Source organism: Lissotriton vulgaris, chromosome 10, assembly GCF_964263255.1.
Source record: "Lissotriton vulgaris chromosome 10, aLisVul1.2, whole genome shotgun sequence".
Lineage (NCBI taxonomy): Eukaryota > Metazoa > Chordata > Amphibia > Caudata > Salamandridae > Lissotriton > Lissotriton vulgaris.
The window spans coordinates 29,654,226-29,677,558 of record NC_141698.1 but is presented as its reverse complement, the minus strand read 5'-3'; the positions used below and the strand labels follow the sequence as shown (position 1 = coordinate 29,677,558).

Below are 23,333 nucleotides of genomic sequence, written 5' to 3'. Positions count from 1 at the left end.
AATCTGGCAGTCCAGGGATGGCCACCACGGGTTCAGCAGTCCGATGGACCGCCAAACTTGAATTTCGGCACTAAGTATACCACGCCTTTCTGAGCATATGGGACTTATCCCACATTTTGAAATCTATAAATGACAGTGAGTTCCAACTGTAGCCTATGGCACTGGGGTGTGGAGATTTGCTAACTGTACCAATGTATTGATAGAGGAGAACCATTTTTGTAAGAGGCTGTTAGATATCCTCTTCAGATATTGTCCATGGGGAATTAGGTCTCAGCAACATGGAAGATCACATTAAATTGGCACCTTTGGTTTTGTGGTTTCAGTATAGAGTAATCCAGAAGAAACCCTTAATCATATCAGCCAAAAGAACTGCCTAAGCCTAGAAAAAGCTTCTGGTATTCGCTGGTTGGTTGATGTATCAGAAACCTTAAGTAGAAAAGCCCTTTCCCATCTATTTGACAATCCGTCTTTAATACTTGCACAAGATAAGAAGGCAGTGAAAGCATGGTATATTGTGAGTAATCACCTCAGGAGGAAAAAGGCTGAAATCATGAAACCAGCTTTGAAAGAAAGAATTTCCCTGAAGCTGGACATGGAAATGGCTTTTAACAGTGTTTGGTGCTTGGTAGAGGGGATAGGTCATTACTGTTTATATTCCTGTCAGGAACTATTGTTTATCTACTTTGTTTTCCTTTTGGCTATCAACATTCTCTCTCGTCTCAAATTTGTCAATGTGATGTGGTAGGCACTAAATTCCTCCTACGTTTAATTTGTTTCACAATTCTATGTAGTCTTTATTAAAAAGTTTTTATATTTCATATTTAAAACAATTTAATTATGTACAATGCAGAGCAACCTGTCACCTTGTCCAATTATTAAGTAATGCAGAGATTTGTTTTAGAGATAATATTTATATTAAACCTGCAGTTTTTTTTGGGAAAAGTATGCTATGGTAATTGTATAGGTTTTATATTTTTAATCTTTAATTAATTTAATTCTCTGAAATTCACATGAATTGACTTTTAACTATATATTTACTTCTATGTGTGTGTTTAACATGCAAATAAAGTTTGATTGCCTGACTCACTAAACATACCCACCCAATGAAAATGTCATATTAAAAGTGCGAAAAGGCTCCTATAGATGATTTAATTAAGAAAATATACACTTAACCAGTCTAATAATATCGATGCAGTTACTACACAGACAGGGCCACAGACACATTAATGTCACTGGGCCCGATTCACAGAATGAACTTAAGACTCAATCCTAATCTTACTACTATTTTGGTATTCACAGAATGCACTTGCTACTTTTGGCATTCACAGAATGAATTTACCACTTTTGGTATTCACAGAAGTTAGGATTTGTCTTAAGTCTGTCTTAAGTCAGTCTTAAGTCTGTCTTAAGTTTTTCTTAAGACAAACTTAAGACAAAATCCTAACTTCTGTGAATACCAAAAGTAGCAAGTTCATTCTGTGAATACCAAAATAGTAGTACGTTTAGGATTGAGTCTTAAGTTCATTCTGTGAATCGGGCCCACAGAATCCTATTGACTATAAGGGAGCAGGAATGTACTGAAAGTGAAGAACCAAATTAAAAAAACACATTTAAGTGGAATGGGCGATAACATGTGTAGCTGAAAATCATATAAATTATTATGTGAAACGGTTTAAAAGGTCAACATAAAAAAGTAGCAGAAGTGACATAGAAAATTTTAAATATAAAGAGCAGAAATATAATACTCATCTGTTCTACCTTTAGTTGCTGACAAAATTGCTTACCTGATGGGTTTGAATTCAGCGGATTTGCTCAAAGCACTGTGCTACCCAAGAGTCAAGGTCGGCAATGAATTTGTCACCAAGGGGCAGACGGTTAATCAGGTAAATGTGGTTTTTTTTTTTGCATGTGTTTCTCAGGAATATTGATTGCTTTTTATGAAGAAAAATATCTGCAAATATTTTATTGAGTACATTGTTTCAAGGTCTAATAGGTAATCTTTCCTCCATCAGGTCTATAACTCCATTGGCGCACTCTCTAAGTCTGTCTATGAGAAACTCTTCTTGTGGATGGTGATCCGTATCAACCAACAGCTGGACACCAAGCAAGCCAGGCAGTACTTCATTGGTGTCCTGGATATTGCAGGCTTTGAGATTTTTGATGTAAGTCTAACATCCTAAAGAGGGGGTGGTGAAGTGGAATGCTGGACCAATCAACAAATATCTAATCCACAATAATTGGTTTGGGTTTTAGTTCAACACCCTGGAACAGCTGTGTATCAACTTCACCAATGAAAAACTGCAACAGTTCTTCAACCACCACATGTTTGTCTTGGAACAAGAGGAATACAAGAAGGAAGGCATTGACTGGGAGTTCATTGACTTTGGTATGGATCTCGCTGCCTGCATAGAACTTATTGAGAAGGTGGGTCATATTTATTTATTTTTTATTTATTTATTTTGAAGGTTTTATAAAGTGCGAACAAGATCCTTGCGGATATCAGAGCGCTTTCCAGTGATCAGAGTTGAATTATACATAAAGAATACCATGACACATTATACAGGTAATATTATGAAGGAGAGAACAAGCATGGGATAATAGTACGAATGCACAGTAAAAGTCGTGGAGTACAGAAGCATGGGATAACAGTACAAAAAAGCACAGGAACAGACGTAGAGAGCATAACATGAATATCTCGATTGATTAAAGTCCAGGGCAGTATAACTTGCCTAGGAAGATTAGATGGACCCTTAAGAAGGTAGTAAGGGTACTATTGTTCTTCAGATTTGCTTAGTGAATTTGCTTATTGTGAATAATGTTTTAGTAAGGTTACAAATATGTAAGTGCTCACCCATAACATCTATTCTTTTCAGCCCATGGGAATTTTCTCCATCCTTGAAGAGGAGTGCATGTTCCCCAAGTCTACAGACACCTCCTTTAAGAACAAGCTGTACGACCAGCATCTGGGCAAGTGCAAGAACTTTGAGAAACCCAAGCCAGGCAAAGGAAAGGCTGAAGCTCACTTCTCCCTGGTCCATTATGCTGGTACTGTGGATTACAACATCACCGGCTGGCTGGAGAAGAACAAGGATCCATTGAATGAATCTGTCATCCAGCTGTACCAAAAGTCATCCCTTAAAGTTCTGTCCATGCTTTACAGCGCTACTGCAGCAGAAATCGGTAAATGTCATGCTATATTGTATGCAAATAGTACAAAATGCAACAAGAATAAAACAAAGTCATCTTGACAGAATGCCTGATGCATGTAATATTTTGTTACTTTCAAATATTAGAAGCTGCAGCTGCTGCTGGTGGAAAAGGAGGAAAGAAGAAGAAGGGCGGGTCCTTCCAGACCGTGTCTGCTTTGTTCAGGGTAAGTGTAACAGATAACTGTAGGTCACTGTGGTACAATTAGTCCTGTGACATGATATACCAGACAACACTGCTTGAGAGGTGTTTGTTTTACCCGATATTTTACAAGTGGGCTTCTATGTGTTTAGTGTATTAAACACTTGTATTTCCCCTGTTACAGGAAAACTTGGGCAAGCTGATGACTAACCTGAGGAGCACTCATCCCCACTTTGTGCGTTGCCTGATTCCCAATGAGACAAAGACTCCAGGTAGAGTGTCATTTGATGATTACCCATTCATACAGTATTGGAGTATCACTGTGTTGCATGAGAGTGTTACGTGAACTGATATGGTCTCGACTCTCTGTCTGTAGGTGTAATGGACAATCATCTGCTGATCCATCAGTTGAGATGTAACGGTGTGTTAGAAGGCATCAGAATTTGTAGAAAGGGATTTCCAAGCAGGATCCTCTATGGTGACTTTAAGCAGAGGTAAAAAGATTGCAAGTAACACCTGTGTGAAATATAGTTGAATATACCCTGTCTTATAGATAAAACATGATTTTACACTAAAGCTGCAATAAAAGCAAGGTTTCACTGGTTGTGAATTTCTTAACTTTCATAATATTCTTTAGATTGTAAATCATGTATTAACGTTATCCTATACATCAGTTACATAAAATTGTAGTATAACACAGTAGCATTAATCCCAGAACTATGTTAATTAAAACAATGTAGCAACACATTTTTCATTTGTGAACTGACCGTAAAACTAAGTTTAATCATAATTTATTTAAGGTACAAAGTGCTAAATGCAAGTGCTATCCCTGATGGTGCCTTCATTGACAGCAAGAAGGCTAGTGAGAAACTTTTAGGTTCCATTGATGTTGACCATACTCAGTACAAGTTTGGCCACACAAAGGTAGGAAATTATATATATATTTAATTATTAAAATAAGGAACATTAAGAACGCCAGTAAGTGTTCATCGTCCACTTCTTCATTGAAGGTGTTCTTCAAAGCCGGCCTCCTTGGTACCCTAGAAGAGATGAGAGATGAAAAGCTAGCAGAGCTTATCACCCGAACCCAGGCTGCCTGCAGGGGATTCCTCATGAGAGTAGAATTCAGGAAGATGATGGAAAGAAGGTATTTATTAAAATGCACAGTTCACTAAAATCTATAACAATGACTCAAACTGAACCTTTCATAATACATTTGTTGTTTTTACCCCGAACAGAGAATCCATTATGACCATCCAGTACAATATCAGATCATTCATGAATGTTAAAACCTGGCCATGGATGAAGCTTTACTTTAAGATAAAGCCACTTCTGCAGAGCGCTGAGACAGAAAAGGAAATGGCAAACATGAAGGAAGAGTTTGAAAAGACAAAGGAAGCTCTGGTAAAATCTGAAGCAAGAAAGAAGGAATTGGAGGAGAAAATGGTTGTCCTTCTTCAGGAAAAGAATGATCTTGCATTACAGGTTCAAGCGGTAGGTGACAGTTCATAAGTCAAAGACAACTAACTATACTTTTACAAAACAAATATTAAACACATTCTGTATTCAATATTCTATTAGGAAAGTGAAAACATGGCAGATGCAGAAGAAAGATGCGAAGGTCTCATTAAAAATAAGATCCAAATGGAAGCTAAAGTGAAAGAGCTGACAGAAAGACTTGAAGATGAGGAGGAAAGTAATGCAGAGTTGACAGCAAAGAAGAGGAAACTGGAGGATGAATGCTCTGAGCTCAAGAAAGATATTGATGACCTTGAGCTAACTCTTGCCAAAGTAGAGAAGGAAAAGCATGCCACAGAAAATAAGGTAAATGTAGACAGATTGTTTAGATTAACAAAAATATAGAAAGTAACTGCATCCTAAATTATTTGTATTCATCTGAATATTTTAGGTGAAGAATCTCACAGAGGAAATGGCTGTGCTTGATGAAAACATTGCAAAAGTTTCAAAAGAGAAGAAATCTCTCCAGGAGGCCCATCAGCAAACCCTGGATGACCTACAGGCAGAGGAAGATAAAGTCAGCACTCTGACCAAAGCCAAAACCAAGCTGGAACAGCAAGTGGATGATGTAAGTATACATTTAAAAGGAAAGTGTTTCAAAGAGCATGAAAGGAGACCTTAGGTTGACGATTCACATTATTTTATGGCAAACAGTCCTTTCCAAAGACTTTCTCTAATACTATTTACCACTATTTGCAATACAATTCTGTCACATTGTTACATGTACTACCTTAAGTAACATAAAAGACACATCATTCAACAAATGCTTTTATACCACTTGAGCAACATTGAGAGAGTCTATTTGTGCAGCAGCCCACATATTATTTCAGGGAGAAATAGCTAAGCGCAAAACAACTAATTTTATGACATTGTGTGTTAGAGTAAAATATAGTTAAAACTCTTACATATGGATTCCAATTATAGGCAGCCAAAAGATGCAGCTGTAGTTTTTCCGTGTTGTCCTTTGGTACTCCTGCTACTGTCCTTGCTACTCCTAGTCTCACTGGCCATGAAAGGAGCAGCATGAAATGAAGGCAAAGAAGGCTATATGAGAGTTCAATTCTGTGATCTTTCCACACCTACTCAATGGAGGCGCTGAGGAGCATTGTATTGAAAAGTGGGTCAATCCTTGATGGCAGAGAGGATTAAATAGTGTGTGAAACCTGTACATATTGCTGAAAATGTGGTGAACTGAAGACCATGTGCTCACACAAGGTTGAATTGGTTAAAAAAAACTGTAAGGTACTAAAAGACAGATTTCTCCCAGAGTGGGCTCCTCTTTCGAGGTTGAAAGAGCATCTGACTTAGTACTAACTGATAAGAAACAATTGTCTGTTAGAATGGTATATAGCAGGACCCATACAACTCTGTACACAGGAAGGTTCTGCTGTGTTGTTAAACAGATTCAGTGAGAAGTATTCAATTATTTATTTGGTCATGAGAATGAATCAAAAGTAATCCTTTACAAGCCTAATAAATAATGTATGTATTAAACAGACTTTGCATTAATTATTGATATATAATGAAAATAAAACACCTTTCTATGTAGTTAGGTAAAAATATCTTTCAGTTGTACAATACCTCTGGGTAACTTACTACCACCTAATGTCATGCTCCAGTATGAAATAACTCCATATGAGCAAAGTATTATTGAATCCATGACAGGCAGAGTAAGTCTGACACCAGGGTAACCTGAAGCCATTATTTCAATTTACCATTACATATGATGCAGTCTAATTTTGGCCTACGCTATGCTCAAAACCTCAACAATGATATTTGAGACAAAAACGAACATGTTTACAGCGTTTTAGCTAAATCATTTGTGTTCATACTTACACACATGCACACACCCACCCACATAGAAACAAACCTCTACCACCTTCCACAAATCTAACAAATAGCTTCTTTCATTTTATGTGATTTAGCAATGCCTTAAAATCTCCTGGGTGAAACATTTTAACCAATAATAGTCTATTTCGGACATGGTTCGTATCATTATGGATCCTGCCATCACATAAAAGAGCTAAACTTATCACATTCACACAATAATACGCCTGCTCAATCAGTGTACCTGGGATTACTTCATTCCAGATAAGTCTGATACCACAGATATTTATAAGCAGATGTTAAAAACTGGAGCGCAAAACATTGGATTAAGCAAACTCTTTCTGTAAGCACCGATGAAGATGAAAACAAGTACATTTTTCAAAAGCACGTCTGCCAAAATAGTACACAATGTACTTTTGGCAATATAGCAGTATGCCATCAATTTGCCAAAAATGACCATATTGATGTTCATAAAAAACTGAACCCTGTTCATCATCATGGCATTTAAGATATTAAATTAAATACTCAGCTTGAAGGATCTTTGGAACAAGAGAAGAAACTTCGCATGGACCTTGAGAGGGCCAAGAGGAAGCTTGAAGGTGACCTGAAGCTGTCCCAGGAAACTGTGATGGATCTTGAGAATGATAAACAGCAAAGTGATGAAAAACTGAAGAAGTAAGTACATGTAAGGGGGATATAAAGCTATATAGTTACAATGTTTCAATTCAAATGCAGGAAATTTGCAAGACTGGGGATTAGAACAAGAATGAACTACATAATTTCCATAGCTTCTAAATAACATTTGTGGTAAATTCTTTTACTGCAAAATGCTTAATTTAAAGATAGACATCACTGTCAAAGGGTAGTAACATTGTGAAGATTGATATTGACAACGATTTCTGTTTTTCCTCTTCTCTGTCTTCAACCTTTTCTCGCATAAAATTATTTTTTATTAGAATTTGTTATTTATAAAGAAAATCAGGCACATTTGATTTATGTATGAATTTGTCTATTGTAACTTTTTATTGTTTGATTCGTATTAAAGTTTTAATACGGATAAACTAGCAACTCTGAAGCAGGTCAGCATAACATGCAGATAAGAACCTTAAATATACTAACATGCATTTTTTGGTGAAATTCAGGAAAGACTTTGAATTAAGCCAAGTTCAGAGCAAGATTGAAGATGAACAATCTCTGGCAGCCCAGCTGCAGAAAAAAATCAAAGAACTCCAGGTACTGACTTTAATGTATCAATTATCAGCTTAGTTAGTGAAGTTAGTATAGCAGAAGTGGGGAATGTTATCATTAGAATGTCATTCTCAGAATGTGATATTTCATTCATCAGGCGCGCATTGAAGAGCTGGAGGAGGAAATTGAAGCTGAGCGTGCAGCTCGAGCAAAGGTTGAGAAACAAAGGGCTGATCTCTCCAGGGAACTTGAAGAAATCAGTGAAAGACTGGAAGAAGCTGGTGGAGCAACTTCAGCCCAGATTGAAATGAACAAGAAACGTGAAGCAGAGTTCCAGAAACTGAGACGAGACCTGGAAGAGTCCACTCTACAGCATGAAGCTACTGCTGCTGCCCTTCGTAAGAAGCATGCAGACAGTGTTGCAGAACTTGGGGAACAGATCGACAATCTGCAGCGGGTCAAGCAAAAGCTGGAGAAAGAAAAGAGTGAATACAAAATGGAAATAGATGACCTTGCCAGCAACATGGAGAATGTTTCCAAATCCAAGGTAAGCCAATGACAAGCAATCTTCTAATCAGTAAATACTGTTCTCTAAAGACTTCTAATTCAATTCCTCTTCTTCTCAAGGCAAACCTGGAGAAGGTGAGCCGTGTACTTGAGGATCAGCTCAGCGAGATTAAGGCCAAAAATGATGAGCATCAGCGTCTTATTAATGACCTGAGTACACAGAAGGCACGCTTTCAGACAGAAAACGGTAAGAATTTCAGTTATAACTTGCGTAGGAGATTCCAGTTTGTTCAAGTACAGCACACACATTTTCATATTTACACCAAGATTGTACTTACTAAGAACAATTCAGAGCTGTGCAGAGTCACTTTGTTTAGAGTAAAACCCTGCCTGAAACCACAAGTGACACTAAAGACTAGCCACTGGATCACAGTCAAGTAAAGAATTGTCTAGCATCCAATAAGGGACACATGCCCGACCTTTGTATAAGGTTCCATATATAAACCAAAATGTGCCACTCTACTATCAACCAACATTAGTCTCATCAGAAAATGGCCACAAGAGCATGTACACTCTTAAGGTGCAGTTTTTGAATTAATACTGAAATGAATCTAAAATCCTGAAGAGTCCCAATAGGTTTCTAATATTCTTTGCACAAGACATGCAAGGTTGACACCCCCCAAGTACCTCACAATGCCAGGAGATGATTTGGTCCGCATAATGCACAGTGTAAATACCTTAATTAATTAATCAACAGTTAAGTAGCATGCACCTACTACAGGTTTACACATGAGTAATTCATACATATTAATGGGTATAGTACCAGAATATCAAGGCATAACTATTGTCTTAGAAAAGTAGTGCATTCTACATACTATCTGCAAAAATAGCACCACACTGGAGGTAATAATACTAACTCAACACTCAACAGAGCAATACTTTTAAAAATGTTTTTTATAAGCCAGACAATATTTTTGCTTTTAGTAGTATGACATACAAGCTATCATTGTTCTATTTCAAGAATGAGAGAATGTAATGGGCTAAGGCGTGAAATTCAGGTATGTGTAACAGTACTGAAGCTAATTGTGCAAACGTTGATTTTCTGTCACACTATATATTTCCTATCTAAAGGTCTCCCAAACATATATATACAAACATGTATATACAGATATACATTAATTTACAGTTTATACTCTGAAGTTATTAAAAAAATAAAGAATTGCGCAAAAATCTGTCAAATATTCAAATGAACCATAAAGTTACTTACATGGTTATCTCATTTTGATAAAAGGTGAACTCTCTCGCCAAGTGGAAGAAAAAGAATCTTTGGTCTCTCAGCTCACAAGAGGCAAGCAAGCCTTTACTCAGCAGACAGAAGAACTGAAGAGACAGCTGGAAGAAGAGACAAAGGTATCTTTCTTTCCGACTTTATCATTAACTGTGTTCCATGGAAATATTACTGCTATAGTTAACATCTTACACATCACAAAAACATCCACTTAGGCACAATTGGGCATAACTGTCAAAAACAGCACAGCACATCCTTACAAATCTTCCATTCTGGCAGGGTGCTTCTATAGGAAACCTAAAAACAGAGAGCCGCAGACACTCTTGGATTCATCTTAAACCTACACCCTTTGGAGCATTCCAGAAGTGTAAAAGCAAAGATTTGATCTTGAACTGCTGTCTATAGGTCTGAGATAGGATATACGTACACTATGCTAATATTTAAAAACGGTGCATCACTCTCCCTTCATCCTCAAACCTGAGTTCCAGGTTAGAGTTGGTTCATCAATTTCCAAGCTCCCAGAATGACTGGTGCGTCATTCAAAACAGTTGAAAACATATGCAGCACACAATTGTAACCGGTCATTTTCACAATAACAATCCAGGAAGAATATTTAATGTTCGAATAGTGAAATCCCTTTACTTCAGAAGTGCCAGAAGAAGAGCAGCCCAAATTGAACGCTAGGGATGGACAACTACTACTTGTGGAGTAGGTTTGCATATCTGGGTGTCTGTGGTCTTGTCAGAAAGAGAGCAGCGTTACCTGTAAGTCTTAGAGGATGCCATAGATTACAAAATCACATGTGTTCCACAGAATCGATGCTTAAGTCCAGGATCACAACAGAGCTAAGCGTGGTGTTGAGGCTCATTTGCAGTTCAGTGTGGGTAAGCTTTCTGATATCCTTGTACATGGAAACAGGATAGCGACCATTGCTACACAAACAAGGGTTCCCTAGGAATTTTCTTGAAACACCTCACTGTGGATTAATATTTGAGGTTCTGCACAATCACAAGTGTAGGAGGCCCGCCATAAATCAGCAGATCTCCTGAACTGCAAAACATGTAGTTTCCCACCTCATTTAGAGGTTTGAGAAGCTGCAGGCTTACACCGGCAGAGCCCCAACGGTTTCAATTAGCATGAACCCTGACTTGGCAGCACATCTAACCCCGGACCGCCAGGTCATAGTGACAGTTACCCTGCTCAATTTAGGGTGGGGCAATCATCTTTAGACTTCCCTGTCTACGACAGCCGTGCATGACAGGGCCGTTAAACCAAATAATGACCCCAACACAATTTGTTTTTGGCAAAGTTCAGTGGCTTCAGTAGAGCTGCAACTCTAGTGGCTTCCCTGAATAACAAGATCGGTGCTTCTCCGGAAGGGATATTTAAATCATGTGAGAGGTCCTCCTCTAGTGGAGCGTAAACTACCGCTAGGCTGTACTAATGGGACAAATGCCCCTGACAACCATTTAAAAATGATATCTAGGGAACATATCTTTGCTTAGTATCTTATTATCAAGATTCCCTATTACAAAATAAAGGGTAGTTCTTATGTTGATGATAACGTAAAGAACCTCAAGATGACTTGAATTCTAAATAGAACCAGCATAATATACCCACTAAGAAGAAATAGAATCTGGACACATTGCTTCCTCAGTCTGGCTTTGGAGGCTAGATCTGGGGATGTACTGAAAAGGTTTATGTGTGCAAACCCTGTGGTTTGCAAAGGCAGATTTGCAGGCAAGAACCATCCTCAAAGCATTCATGTTACCTTCTTGAAGACCACTAGGTTGAATTGGGAGGCTTTTCGACAGTGTTGACTGAACCGGGGTAGGTGTGAATGAGTGTTTACCTTTTTTATTTGATTAAAGGCAAAGAACGCCCTGGCACACGCCTTGCAATCTGCTCGACATGACTGTGATCTGCTCCGTGAACAATATGAGGAGGAGCAGGAAGCCAAGGCTGAGCTCCAGCGCGCTCTTTCCAAAGCCAATGGGGAAGTTGCCCAATGGAGGACCAAGTATGAAACCGATGCCATTCAGCGCACAGAAGAATTGGAAGAGGCCAAGTATGTTCAATTCAGTAACAAGGTGCAAGAATGTGATTGGCTGTTTTTTTATGATCCACAATATTCTTGTTTTCCTCCAAAACTGCAGAAAGAAGCTGGCTCAGAGACTACAGGACGCAGAGGAGCAGGTTGAAGCTGTGAATTCCAAGTGCGCCTCTCTGGAAAAGACCAAGCAGAGACTGCAGGCTGAAGTGGAGGACCTCATGGTGGATGTGGAGAGAGCCAACGGTGCTGCCGCCGCTCTCGACAAGAAACAGAGGAACTTTGATAAGGTAACATCTGACACAAAACTTCAGAGAAAGCGTTAAGGTTCCCTTGCAATTCAGATTTGTAATATACACTATAAAACTTCTTTTACCAGGTTCTAGCAGACTGGAAACAGAAGTATGAGGAAGGTCAGGCTGAATTAGAAGCAGCGCTAAAGGATACCCGATCCTTGAGTACTGAGGTGTTTAAAATGAAGAACGCCTATGAAGAGTCTCTGGATCACCTTGAAACCCTGAAACGTGAAAACAAGAACCTGCAACGTAAGATTCTTCATTCTGTATAAGGCAGTTTAAATTATTCTAATTCTGATGATTATAAAGATTAGCCAATACAATGAAATCGTACTGAAAATAAGGAGCTGTTAATCAGGCCCATTATATCAATAAATGTTTCTATGTCTTTTAGGCATGAAGACAGAAACCATTAACCTTTCCAACCAGTAATGATTTCTCATGTTGTACATAGAATGCTGTCATTTATAGGTTGCATAAAAAACGTTCTCGCCAATGAAGCACAAAGCACACACTAAAGCATCAGCACTCTATGCTTGCTAAATCTATTTCTCTTATAGAGGAGATCTCAGATCTTACTGAACAAATTGGGGAAACCGGAAAGTGCATCCATGAATTGGAAAAATCCAAGAAGCAAGTTGAACAAGAAAAGAGTGAATTCCAGGCTGCCCTAGAAGAAGCGGAAGTGAGTGAAGGCTATCATTTTGGCAGTAACCAAACAACTCTAGGGGCCTATTGTTCAATACAAATATAAAAATGTTAATGTTCTTTACTTCACTAATTTTTATTTTCATGTTCTAAAAGGGATCATTGGAGCACGAAGAGGCCAAGATCCTGCGAATTCAGCTTGAGCTGAATCAGATCAAGGGTGAGGTCGACAGGAAGGTGGCAGAGAAAGATGAGGAGATTGAACAGCTGAAGAGGAACAACCAGAGGGCTGTAGATTCTCTGCAGGGTACATTGGACTCTGAGATCAGAAGCAGGAATGATGCCCTGAGGCTGAAGAAGAAAATGGAAGGAGATCTGAATGAAATAGAGATTCAGCTCAGCCATGCCAACCGCCAAGCCGCTGAATCGCAGAAGCAGCTGAGGAATGTACAGGGACAACTTAAGGTAAACTCGCTCACGTTGTATTTCGGCATCTTTAGCTTTTCATTATTGTACTGTACACATTTTCAGCAAAATACATGTATTACTAATCAGGCTTTCAACTACAGAGTGGTCTTCAATATTAATCACATTATATTTTATTAAAGGGGGGGCTCGACTTGTCAAGTACTTCTGTAAGTAGATGTGGTTTACTCCTTACATATGTCACTTCCTCGCTAATTTCTGTTAAGTTAAACATCCTGATAAAAAATGGTTGTTTGAGCAGGGCCATATATTTCTACTAACATTTTACTCCTGCTGTTATTTAATTTACTATTTCATAGGAACTCTGTGCGCATGTTTGCTGCAGTCAGCCAAGAACTAGACATCAAACATAAGGAAAACATACCATGCAGGCAGAGGCATGAATACAGCCTGGGAATGTTCATTACGCAGGAACTTGCTATTGCATCACTTAGAAGTGTACATTTCTAACATGCACAGGATAATAATATCCCCAGATTATAATGATAAGATAATGCTACTCACTCAAAAGTTATTTCCCCATATATAGATGCACGACCTCAGGGAAAATTTAATTGAAGTCCAAAATGTCTTGCAATATTTCTTTGTAGGTATTTTAGAGTATATTATATTTCTTATAAGAAAGAGTGAAACTCGGACAAGGAACAAGACACTTCATAAATTCATTCACTCATTCAACATTTATTGTTAACATTGATACAAGAATAGTTTTGCCAGTAGGCAGATAGAAGGAATATTGAAATCCATTCTGTAGAAATTATATTAACAATCACACAGTCCCCAATTTGTGACAAATGTTTAAAAAAACATCATTGTTTCACGCATGACACTTACAAAGAAGGCTAGTTTTCTGAGTTAACATTTATAGTCACTGGTTGATAAATATATTCTCTTCTGCACTGACTTCCAACAATACACTTTAATCAACAAAGGACCATACATGTTTTGGTATCTGCTAATGGGTGTGGACTTAGAGACAGACTTTTTATAATAACGAGTATTAAAAAGAAGGCTTTCAGGAGAGGTTTCTGGGTGGTGGTCTAGCAAAAGGTATTGTGAAATTAAAACTTAACTGTTATATGTTAATTCGAAAAAGATATGCCATTTATTTTACTAGATGTGGTCAGTGATGTCAGAACTGGAGTAATTGGAAAATTATGTGAATGTTATGTAGATTGTTCTATAGGTTATTAGATCGTTCATGCCACAGAGGTCAATCCAGTATTTCCCACACTGTTGAAGTTACATTTTGGATGTGCTTCAGTGTAAAATCCTTTCTATTACCACACAGTTGTTCACTTCACGAAGCCAATATATTAATTGCTACCATTGCTTTGAGTTCCTTATACTTCAAATTATTATTTGCCATATCAATCTTTCACTCAAGAATAATTGTAATTTATTTGAAGTGTGTTTATTTTCTGGTAGGATGCCCAACTTCATCTTGATGATGCTGTTAGAGGACAGGAGGACCTAAAGGAACAGGTGGCTGTCATTGAACGCAGAAACAACCTGCAGCAGGCGGAAATTGAAGAGATGAGGGCTGCTCTGGAACAGACAGAAAGATCTCGTAAAGTCGCTGAACAAGAACTTCTTGATGCAAGTGAACGTTTGCAGCTCCTCCATTCTCAGGTACAACCTATTTTTTACATTAGCTACATGATATACCAACGTAAGGTGTTGCTTGTAAAGTTAATGGCTGAATCTATTTTTAGAACACAAGTCTCATCAACAGCAAGAAAAAGCTTGAGAGTGACAGTTCTCAGCTCCAAAGTGAAGTAGAGGAAGCCATCCAGGAAGCCAGGAATGCTGAGGAAAAAGCCAAGAAGGCCATCACTGATGTAGGTTTCTTCTTAAAGTTCTTGATAAATAAAGCTTTGAGTATGTTTTATTAGTGGTTTCAAATAACCTAAAAACAACAGGGTTCTGATTACGAGCGTAGGTGGCATTTATCGTATATGATAATTAACGATACCACAAGGCATATTATTTTTTGATTTCAATAAATACCACCTATTACGGGTTGGTGGGGAATAACGTGGATTCTGGTGGTTAACACAACATAATGTGCATGATACAGCAAATTCCACATGCTTTTCCTCAAATACATTTCAGCAGACTTGACCTGCTGAAAATTAATGAAGGTTGAGGTATTTGGTGTGTTAAATAAATACCAACTCTCAATTCCAGCCCCTGCTTAAATATGGGTTTATCTACGGGCCGGAATACACTGATCCACTCACAATCAGGGCATAGATTTCTTATATGTTGGTGATTTAAAACACAAATACTAGCATTAGTGTGACAGTACAATCAAGCTTTATTACCACAGCACCTTTATTATATTTCACAATCCAATGTAGCTGGCATGATTCATCATTCACCATAGAGAATCTAAACCCTTATACTTGAGTTTAGTTGGAATGATAAATTTGAAAGCACACCAGACTATGGACTACTTATGGCCCAAAAAGTATATTGGAATTTTTTGTATCCTGCCTTGTGTAGGAGTAACGACACTTTTTCTGATGTCTTGTGTGTCGAGTAACTCAACTTGTTTTGCTTCAGTGTACAAAACTCCACAGCAATAATGAAGTAGAGGTTGCCCCTCATTCATCTTATCGCCAGAATCTCAGAGACCATTTCTTATCATTCCCCTTTTTCAGACTTTAACATCTACCAAATGTTATTTTTATGAATCTGCTGTGTGCTAGTTATCAAGCGAGATCACAAGGAAAGGAAACTTATAGGATTAACACTATTGCTGAAAAAGGCCTTTCTTTATCCAACTTTCTAAATTCAGTCCAGCTTTCCAGTTGCCATTTCTGTTTAAGTCTTCTTAGCATTCTGTCACATATGAGATACCGCTTTAAGCAGATTCCTGTAATATCCATTATAGGTGTGTTTGGATCCAGGCAGGAATATGAAAGTAATGGTGGTGTAGGTAGCAGATGAACGACTCAAGTAAACAAGTCATTATGGAAGTTTCTAGTAGTGGTGCAACTGGCTGCCTCTTGTGACACCATTGATGAAATCTATACCAAGATCTTTTGGAGTGAAAGAACACACTTACAATTCAATCAGCAAAGCTCCCAAGACCTGGTTTTATCTTCAGTAATTTGATAAATGCATAATCCTGCCACAATAGTGTGGGTGTTAATGGACAAAAAAGTGTTTTAACTAAAAAACAAAATGTGCTTGGAAGAAAAACATGTCCACTTTAACACTAAGCACCACCTTATGCTTCTATGTAGGCTGCTTTGATGGCGGAGGAGCTCAAGAAGGAGCAGGACACAAGCTCCCATCTTGAGAGGATGAAGAAGAATCTGGAGCAGACCGTGAAGGACCTGCAGCATCGCCTGGATGAGGCTGAGCAGCTCGCGATGAAGGGAGGAAAGAAGCAGCTCCAGAAACTGGAGAGCAGAGTGAGTTGCACAGCAGAGATTAAACATTGAATGTGGAGATCAGTGACAGAACACTATAATCATATCAAATCCCTTTTCAGGTCCATGAATTGGAGAACGAGCTGGAAGCTGAACAGAAACGTGGAGTGGAAGCCATCAAAGGTGTCCGCAAGTACGAGAGGCGAGTTAAGGAACTGACATACCAGGTATGTATAATTAATCACGATGGAGTTAAACCTTATTCATGTATAAATAGAACTCCGAACAATGTATTTCTCTGTGATCAAAACAGAATCAGCATCCTTTTTTTATGAAAAATAAAATGGCTTACAAATGTAAAGCGTTTTCCATTTCACCAATGCAGACGATGATAAGAATGGATCCTACTAATGAATCCAACACATTTTGTGTTTATAGTCTGAGGAAGATAAGAAGAATGTCCTGAGACTGCAGGACCTGGCAGACAAGCTGCAGTTAAAGGTTAAAGCCTACAAGAGACAGGCTGAGGAAACGGTAAGGGTTTGCAGTATTTGTCTCTTACTCTTTTATACAGATATTTTCCAATCATACATTTCAATTCTTTGGAGAATGGTGCCATAGCCAGAAATGTGCTCGGCTTTTATTATTCTACACATCACTCATTGTGCTAACAATCTAATGCACCTGACAAGCCATGAACAGGAGATACGAGTGTCACTGGTTTCCAATGACAACATGTTAGCATTGAAAGATTGAGCCCACTGCTCCCTGGATATTGCTGCAGTCTCTTGAATGATAGGACAAACCAGAAGTTGGAAGGGCCACTAACGGACACACTGGTGAACTCTTTGATGCGTTGTTGGTAGCCTACAGAAGGCCCACGTTTTAGATATGATTTTGGCAGACTTGTGGCTAAAAATCACTTTACAGTCAAGGACGTGAACCCACCGAAATGCCAGGGTTAGCGGAAGTGGCATCCCCACGCTCTTTCACCTCCACTTTCAGTCAAACACACATGCTTACACATGTACACAAATTCACACATATACACTCTCTCACATATAAACACATTCTCACCGCAAGCACACACAATTTTAAAAGCATTTTTTACTTATCTCAGCTGCCATGGAAGGGGATATTCCAGCTTATTGTACCCCATTTTTTAATACACTATTAGTCAATAATTCATGTTATTTAATTCACGATTAGACTAATAAATAATTGACAGAAAATAAAGAGAGTGGAGCCCCAGCTGGCCAAGGGTTCCCGGTACTGAATTTGCCACCTCTGAGGCCCGGGGTGCAAAGGCAGCCCTAGGGGTAGCAGAGGGCAAGCCAGGGGTCGCAGCGGTGACCCCTGGTGGCCTTTAAACGACGTCTATGCTTACAGCAGGTAAATCTCTAGGTTTCCCTCAGTGAAATTGGAGCTGCTGCCATCTGTCTAAACTGTTTGAATCACAAATGGTCACCCAGGGTCATGTTTATGAATTCATAAGTGAATCAAATAAAGCTGAGACACAGAATTTACCAGAAGAAAATTAAGGGATAATCTTGGTAACTAAAGTGCATACACATAACTCAATTAAGGCTCTCATTATGAGCTGACATGAAATTTCCGACATGTTTGGTAGCTCCTGTCACCGCATCTACTGGAATTATGAGTTGTGCATTTCTTATAAGGGGTGTGATAAAATATGCATGCTCTGTTATATTTTGGCAGGCTAAACCTGACAGAATTTGAAAGGGCAAAAGCCCCCTTGTAAATCTGGAACCTGCAGAGATTGCTGAGGTAACCAACACAATCTGCATGTGATGCTCTATTTCAGGGGGAAAGCTAGTAACTGGTGCTACTCTTTCCACCCCATAAAGATTACGCCTTGTAGTGTTGTTATTTAGCGGGTACGATAAATATCACACTTAACACAAGCCACTTGGAATAAGAGCCTCATGGCAGACAGTATTGTTCATTGGGATAGAAGAGGACATTACCTTCTCCATTTTGGGGGTACTCTGCGTGCCAAAGCAGGTCCATCGGTCATCTCTGTACATGCAGAGAACTGCCATCAAAGCGGTTGCTTTCAATGTAGTAAAATTCGGCAGGGGGCCTTGAGAGTCGTCCACCAAACCTTTTTTAGTTTTCAAAAACGTACTCCCAAAGTGATAGTTTCTTTTATAAAATCAAAACATTAATGACCCCACACCCTGGGTGTTTTCTCTCAGTGAGAGGGTTACTATAGACTTTTCCTGTCCCAAACCCGTAAGGATTTTTCCTGGGGTGACAGACAGGAAGAAAAGATATGACACCGTCCACCCTAAATAGGTGAGGCAGTGTAACATCTTTCCTCCGATGACCCCTACTCCTGGGCTGTTGGAGGAAGTATTCCATAGATAGAGCTAATGGAGGATCGGTCAACAAAATTCAAAGATCCCCCTGTTTCCAAACGAGGTTGGCGGCCCGAGTGTTTGCCAGGTAAGGTACTTCATTGCATTTGCGATGAAGTAACCTGCCAGTCAAAGTCTAAATCAATTGATTGGCGTCTGCTATAGTATGTCTATTCAGAAATGTAGTTCCCATTTGAAGGAAAGTAGCATCTTTCTGGCTAGATACCCTCACTTTTTGCTTGGTGTCACTGTGTTTTGACTGCAGTTCACTGGGATCCTGCTAACCAGTACCACAGTGTTCTGCCAGCACCTCTAAAGTCTTTGGTAAGCACCTTGTACACCCCACAATTGGCCTACTAGGGTACAATTGTAAGCCCCTAGTATATGATACTGATGTACCAAGGGCATTGGTACACCAGGGATCTCCCATGGGCTGCAGCATGTATTATGCCACCCATGGAAGCCCATACAAACTGTGCCTGCAGAGCTGTCATTGCAGTCTGTGTGAAATGGGGTTTGCACCTTTTCACTTTGGATATAAGGTTTCCCTTAAATCCTGGTCACTGCACTTGTAACCTATAAGTCAGCCCTAAGGTAGGCCTTTCAGTCCAAGGGCAGGGTGCTTGGTTCTAAGTGTATGGGTACCCCTACAGGAGGTGAGTTCACACGTGCAGGGGAAGCTGAACAAAGGATGTGACCACCTCTCCTTTAGAGTTAGCTAGGGTGGGGTGCTTCCTAGTGCCACCAGACTGCATTGAAGGGCATATTTGGGGCCCTCCTTGAATAAACCAGTTTTGCCCAGTTCAGGAGCCTATGGCTCCTGCTCTGGTGTGAAACTACACAAAAAACAAGGGAGTGTCCACCAACCTACCGAGCTCCTTCCAAGGGAGGTGCCGCAGAGCTTCTTTATGTGGCCTCTTGATTCTGCCATGTTCAATCTTGGCCCCTAAGGGAATCTGACTGGCTAGGACAGCTGAATATTGTCCCTGATCCCCTCTAATGGGTGGGTCACCAGAGAAGAGGTCCTTCACCTTTTTAGGGTTACTTAAGGACCACCCTGATGGCGAGTCCTGAGATTCGTCCCGACAACAACTTCTGGAACCGACTGCCTGTCGCTTAAGATCTTTTAAAGACTTCTGCTGGTGGACACTGGAACTCTGCTTCTCTTCAAGCCAATACTGCTCCTGGTAGGAAAAATTCTGCTGCATGTTCATCCATGTGCTTTTCTGAATCTCTGCAATTCCGTGGCAGTGCATCCTCTGAATCACCAAGGACTCAGCCTGCATCCAAGCCTGAAGGAATCTCCCTTGATGTGAAGGAGTAATTTCCCTGCATCTGCAAGCATCTCAACATCGACAACTGGTTTGCGGATCCTGTTGTCCCATGGACATCGTCCGGCTCTGCAACACAGGTGGTGGTGTGTTGGTTCTCTAGAGCCCTGAGCAGTCTTCCCTGCAAGTTGGGAGACTGTAATCCCTTCCTAGCCAACGTGGACCATCACTGGTGCACCGTGTCTGTTTGGTGTTACCAAGGCCTGTTGGCTCTCTTCATTGAAGATCTTCAAGCTCCAAGTACCCCTGCCTCCAGCACTGCACAGCTCTAAGCACGTCATCCTGCCTGCATTCTCTGCATCGTGGGCCTTCATCGCCTGTGTACTGCTGAGGCTTCCTTGCAACCTCCTGTGCCTGCTGCCAGAGGGTCCTCAAGAGGGATCCACCAACTCTTGCTGGCTCTTCATCGTGCCGAGGGGCAGTCCTGACTTACCCTTGCTGGGTTAGTCCCTCAGACCTTGCTGGTCTGCAACCAAGCATCTCCTTCCATGAACCGTTGTTTGCGTTTGCCAAGGCCTCTTGTTGGTCCTACCGGCCACTGACCTTTCTGCACTTGTCAACTGAAGTGGGACAGCTCCTGCAATGTCGCCTGGTCCCCACAGGTGCAGTTTCTTCTATTTCATGCTACACCAAGAGTCTTCTATCAGGGCTGGTATTGTGCTGCTGTGCCTTCGGGTGGTTTCATCTCTGTCCTCTCTACATTGTGGTTCTTCTCATTTGGATTCTTTGTCCTGGTTCCACCAGCCTGGTCCATAACACGATGTAGCGTCTGTACTTACACAATTCTCCACTGGCTCATTTGGTGGTTTCCAACACCACTTTACCCCATGCACCTGTGCTCCCTGGTGCAGATATTCATATCTTTTGGGTATCTCGAGGTAGGGTGACTCTCCAAACTTTCTTGATCCAAGTGGTGCCTTTGGGGTGCTTTGGGAAGGGTTCTAGAACTCTAATTTTCAAACCCTGACTTATCCTGTGATGTCCTATGGACAGCTGACCTGGTGCAACCACTCTGTACCTGGGTTCTTGGGGTCCCTGGCTACAGATCTTGGGCAGTTCCCTGCTTCCCCTGGGGTCCTCAAACCTTGAGTACTAGTCCCATTTTGGTACTCACATTGTATCAAACTGTTTTATTATATGGTTTGGGTACCCCGGTTAGGCCCAATGCGATTTTGTATGCTACTTACCTCTTTTCTAAGTATTCCTTATCTGGAATTGATATATACGAGAATGAGATATATCAAGTTAATGTATAGTGTGTAGTAATGAATATAAAGAATTTTTCTACTCACCTGGTGTGGTTATTACTTGTGTGAAATGCTTGCTGGTTGACTATAGTGGTACATGCAACTGCTTTACACCCTCCAGGATAAGCCTTAGCTGCTCTCCACAGCTACACCTTGAAAGCTTTGGTTTTCAGGGACCTAAACACTTTCACTAAGGGTTGCCTGAACTCAGTGCACAGTGCCAAACCATAGGTGGACAGTATATACTGAGCCAGCCTACAACATCCTTTAAGTCCAAGAAGGCTGAATTAAAAGTCTATTCAGATGATTAAACAAAATTTTATTTGTGATAAATGCTGCACACTGACCTGGTTTGCCTCTTTGTAATGAAGAATGTCGAACATAAGCCACCTATATTTATAGTATCGAGAAAAGGAGAAAAACTGCATAGAGTCCTAATCGAATGTTGAAACCATAGCAAATGTACAAAAGTTCTTTCTTACCCAAACCAAACGCAGAACTGTGAAGGATTAGGTATGTGCCAATGTCCATTATCTCCATTTTAACAAATTTAAACATGTGGCTGTTGTGTGGCTCCATTAAATATTTAACTTTGTAATTTGTATGAAATATTCCATACTATATGCAAGTAAATTGTTGATTTTTTTCAATTAGGAGGAACAAGCCAATGCTCATCTAAACAGATTCCGAAAGGTGCAGCACGAGCTTGAAGAAGCTGAGGAAAGGGCTGACATTGCAGAATCCCAAGTCAATAAACTCAGGACCAAGAGTCGTGATGCTGGGAGCAAGGTAATATATATGAAGCATAAAGCATGTTGTTCTGATCTCAAATCTGTCTTCATTGCAAGGGTTATTCTATCATTTTACCTAAACTTAAATGTTGCCAATCCCTAACTGCAAAGCTCCAGAATTAGCAACACTTTTTTCTGACATCAAATGTAGCACTGAAAGCCTTCAGTAATAAAGGGGTGGGGGTTCATAAAAGGGTTATACAAGGAGTAGTCAAAAAGGTACACGAAAGGGTTATACCATCAACAATCAAATTCCACTACAGCAAAAAAGCAAACCTTAATTAAAATATAGGAACCCATGTGCCCAAAGTGTCGGTTTTCCTTGCTATACATGTGAGATGTTGGTGCATTAGCGACTGAGAACATGATAATATCTATCTTTGATCATTTCTGATAAAAAACATTTGAATCATAAAAGAGCATCAAACTGAATACAGTGAGTTTTATTCATTAAAATGAAGATACATCTGCACCACCATATTGTTTGAAGCTTTTCAATGTATTCCTACTTGAGGTGTTTGACTTGTTTCCTAGTATCAATAGGTTTAATAATGTAATCATGTATCCTGCATATTGCAATACTCTTTCTATGTGACTTTCACATAACTCATTGAATAAACTACATTTATTTTCCCCTAGAAAACAGAGAGTGAAGAGTGATCATGCTTCCCTCAACAAGCAAAGAAACTGACATTTGCAAAATGTAAATTCCTCAGTTCTTTGAATGTTTCTATGTATTTTTTGTTTCTTTATGTCTACCTCTTTCACAATAAAAAGCATTACCAAGCTGTCTGGCTGATTTATCTCTGCATCACCATTTTCCACGTTATAATCTCATGAGTACTTCTTTTGAGAGTCTTTTGATCATTTAGCAGCAATTAAATTTGGTCAACAAACACCTCTGACGTTCCCAAGGAAATACACAAAGGATCTAGAAAATACACATATAAAGGATATACATTCAAATTTAAGAGAGTGAGTGAGTGTGTGTGTGTGTGTCTGAGTGATATTTGTATTACATCTGAAGGCATTTGTTTTGGAACG

The 23,333-nt window shown here is 39.7% G+C and overlaps 1 protein-coding gene across 1 annotated transcript in view; it reads left to right on the top strand.

Annotated features, from left to right (window-relative positions):
* The window catches only part of LOC147684408 (myosin-4-like), a 47,888-nt gene extending 24,811 nt beyond the window's left edge, over positions 1-23,077 (top strand). The window contains exons 12-40 of the mRNA XM_086940333.1: positions 1,765-1,883; positions 2,013-2,162; positions 2,254-2,424; positions 2,874-3,180; positions 3,294-3,373; positions 3,533-3,620; positions 3,725-3,842; positions 4,149-4,272; positions 4,359-4,495; positions 4,587-4,842; positions 4,930-5,172; positions 5,258-5,434; positions 7,223-7,368; positions 7,836-7,926; positions 8,039-8,428; positions 8,509-8,635; positions 9,680-9,798; positions 11,548-11,744; positions 11,833-12,016; positions 12,106-12,271; positions 12,583-12,707; positions 12,827-13,135; positions 14,585-14,788; positions 14,872-14,997; positions 16,411-16,581; positions 16,662-16,766; positions 16,978-17,073; positions 22,153-22,287; positions 22,929-23,077. Coding sequence (XP_086796459.1) covers positions 1,765-1,883; positions 2,013-2,162; positions 2,254-2,424; positions 2,874-3,180; positions 3,294-3,373; positions 3,533-3,620; positions 3,725-3,842; positions 4,149-4,272; positions 4,359-4,495; positions 4,587-4,842; positions 4,930-5,172; positions 5,258-5,434; positions 7,223-7,368; positions 7,836-7,926; positions 8,039-8,428; positions 8,509-8,635; positions 9,680-9,798; positions 11,548-11,744; positions 11,833-12,016; positions 12,106-12,271; positions 12,583-12,707; positions 12,827-13,135; positions 14,585-14,788; positions 14,872-14,997; positions 16,411-16,581; positions 16,662-16,766; positions 16,978-17,073; positions 22,153-22,287; positions 22,929-22,949 — 4,682 coding nt within the window. The 3' untranslated portion in view covers positions 22,950-23,077. The remainder of the gene's footprint in view (positions 1-1,764; positions 1,884-2,012; positions 2,163-2,253; positions 2,425-2,873; positions 3,181-3,293; positions 3,374-3,532; positions 3,621-3,724; positions 3,843-4,148; positions 4,273-4,358; positions 4,496-4,586; positions 4,843-4,929; positions 5,173-5,257; positions 5,435-7,222; positions 7,369-7,835; positions 7,927-8,038; positions 8,429-8,508; positions 8,636-9,679; positions 9,799-11,547; positions 11,745-11,832; positions 12,017-12,105; positions 12,272-12,582; positions 12,708-12,826; positions 13,136-14,584; positions 14,789-14,871; positions 14,998-16,410; positions 16,582-16,661; positions 16,767-16,977; positions 17,074-22,152; positions 22,288-22,928) is intronic.
* The last annotated feature ends 256 nt before the right edge of the window (positions 23,078-23,333 follow it).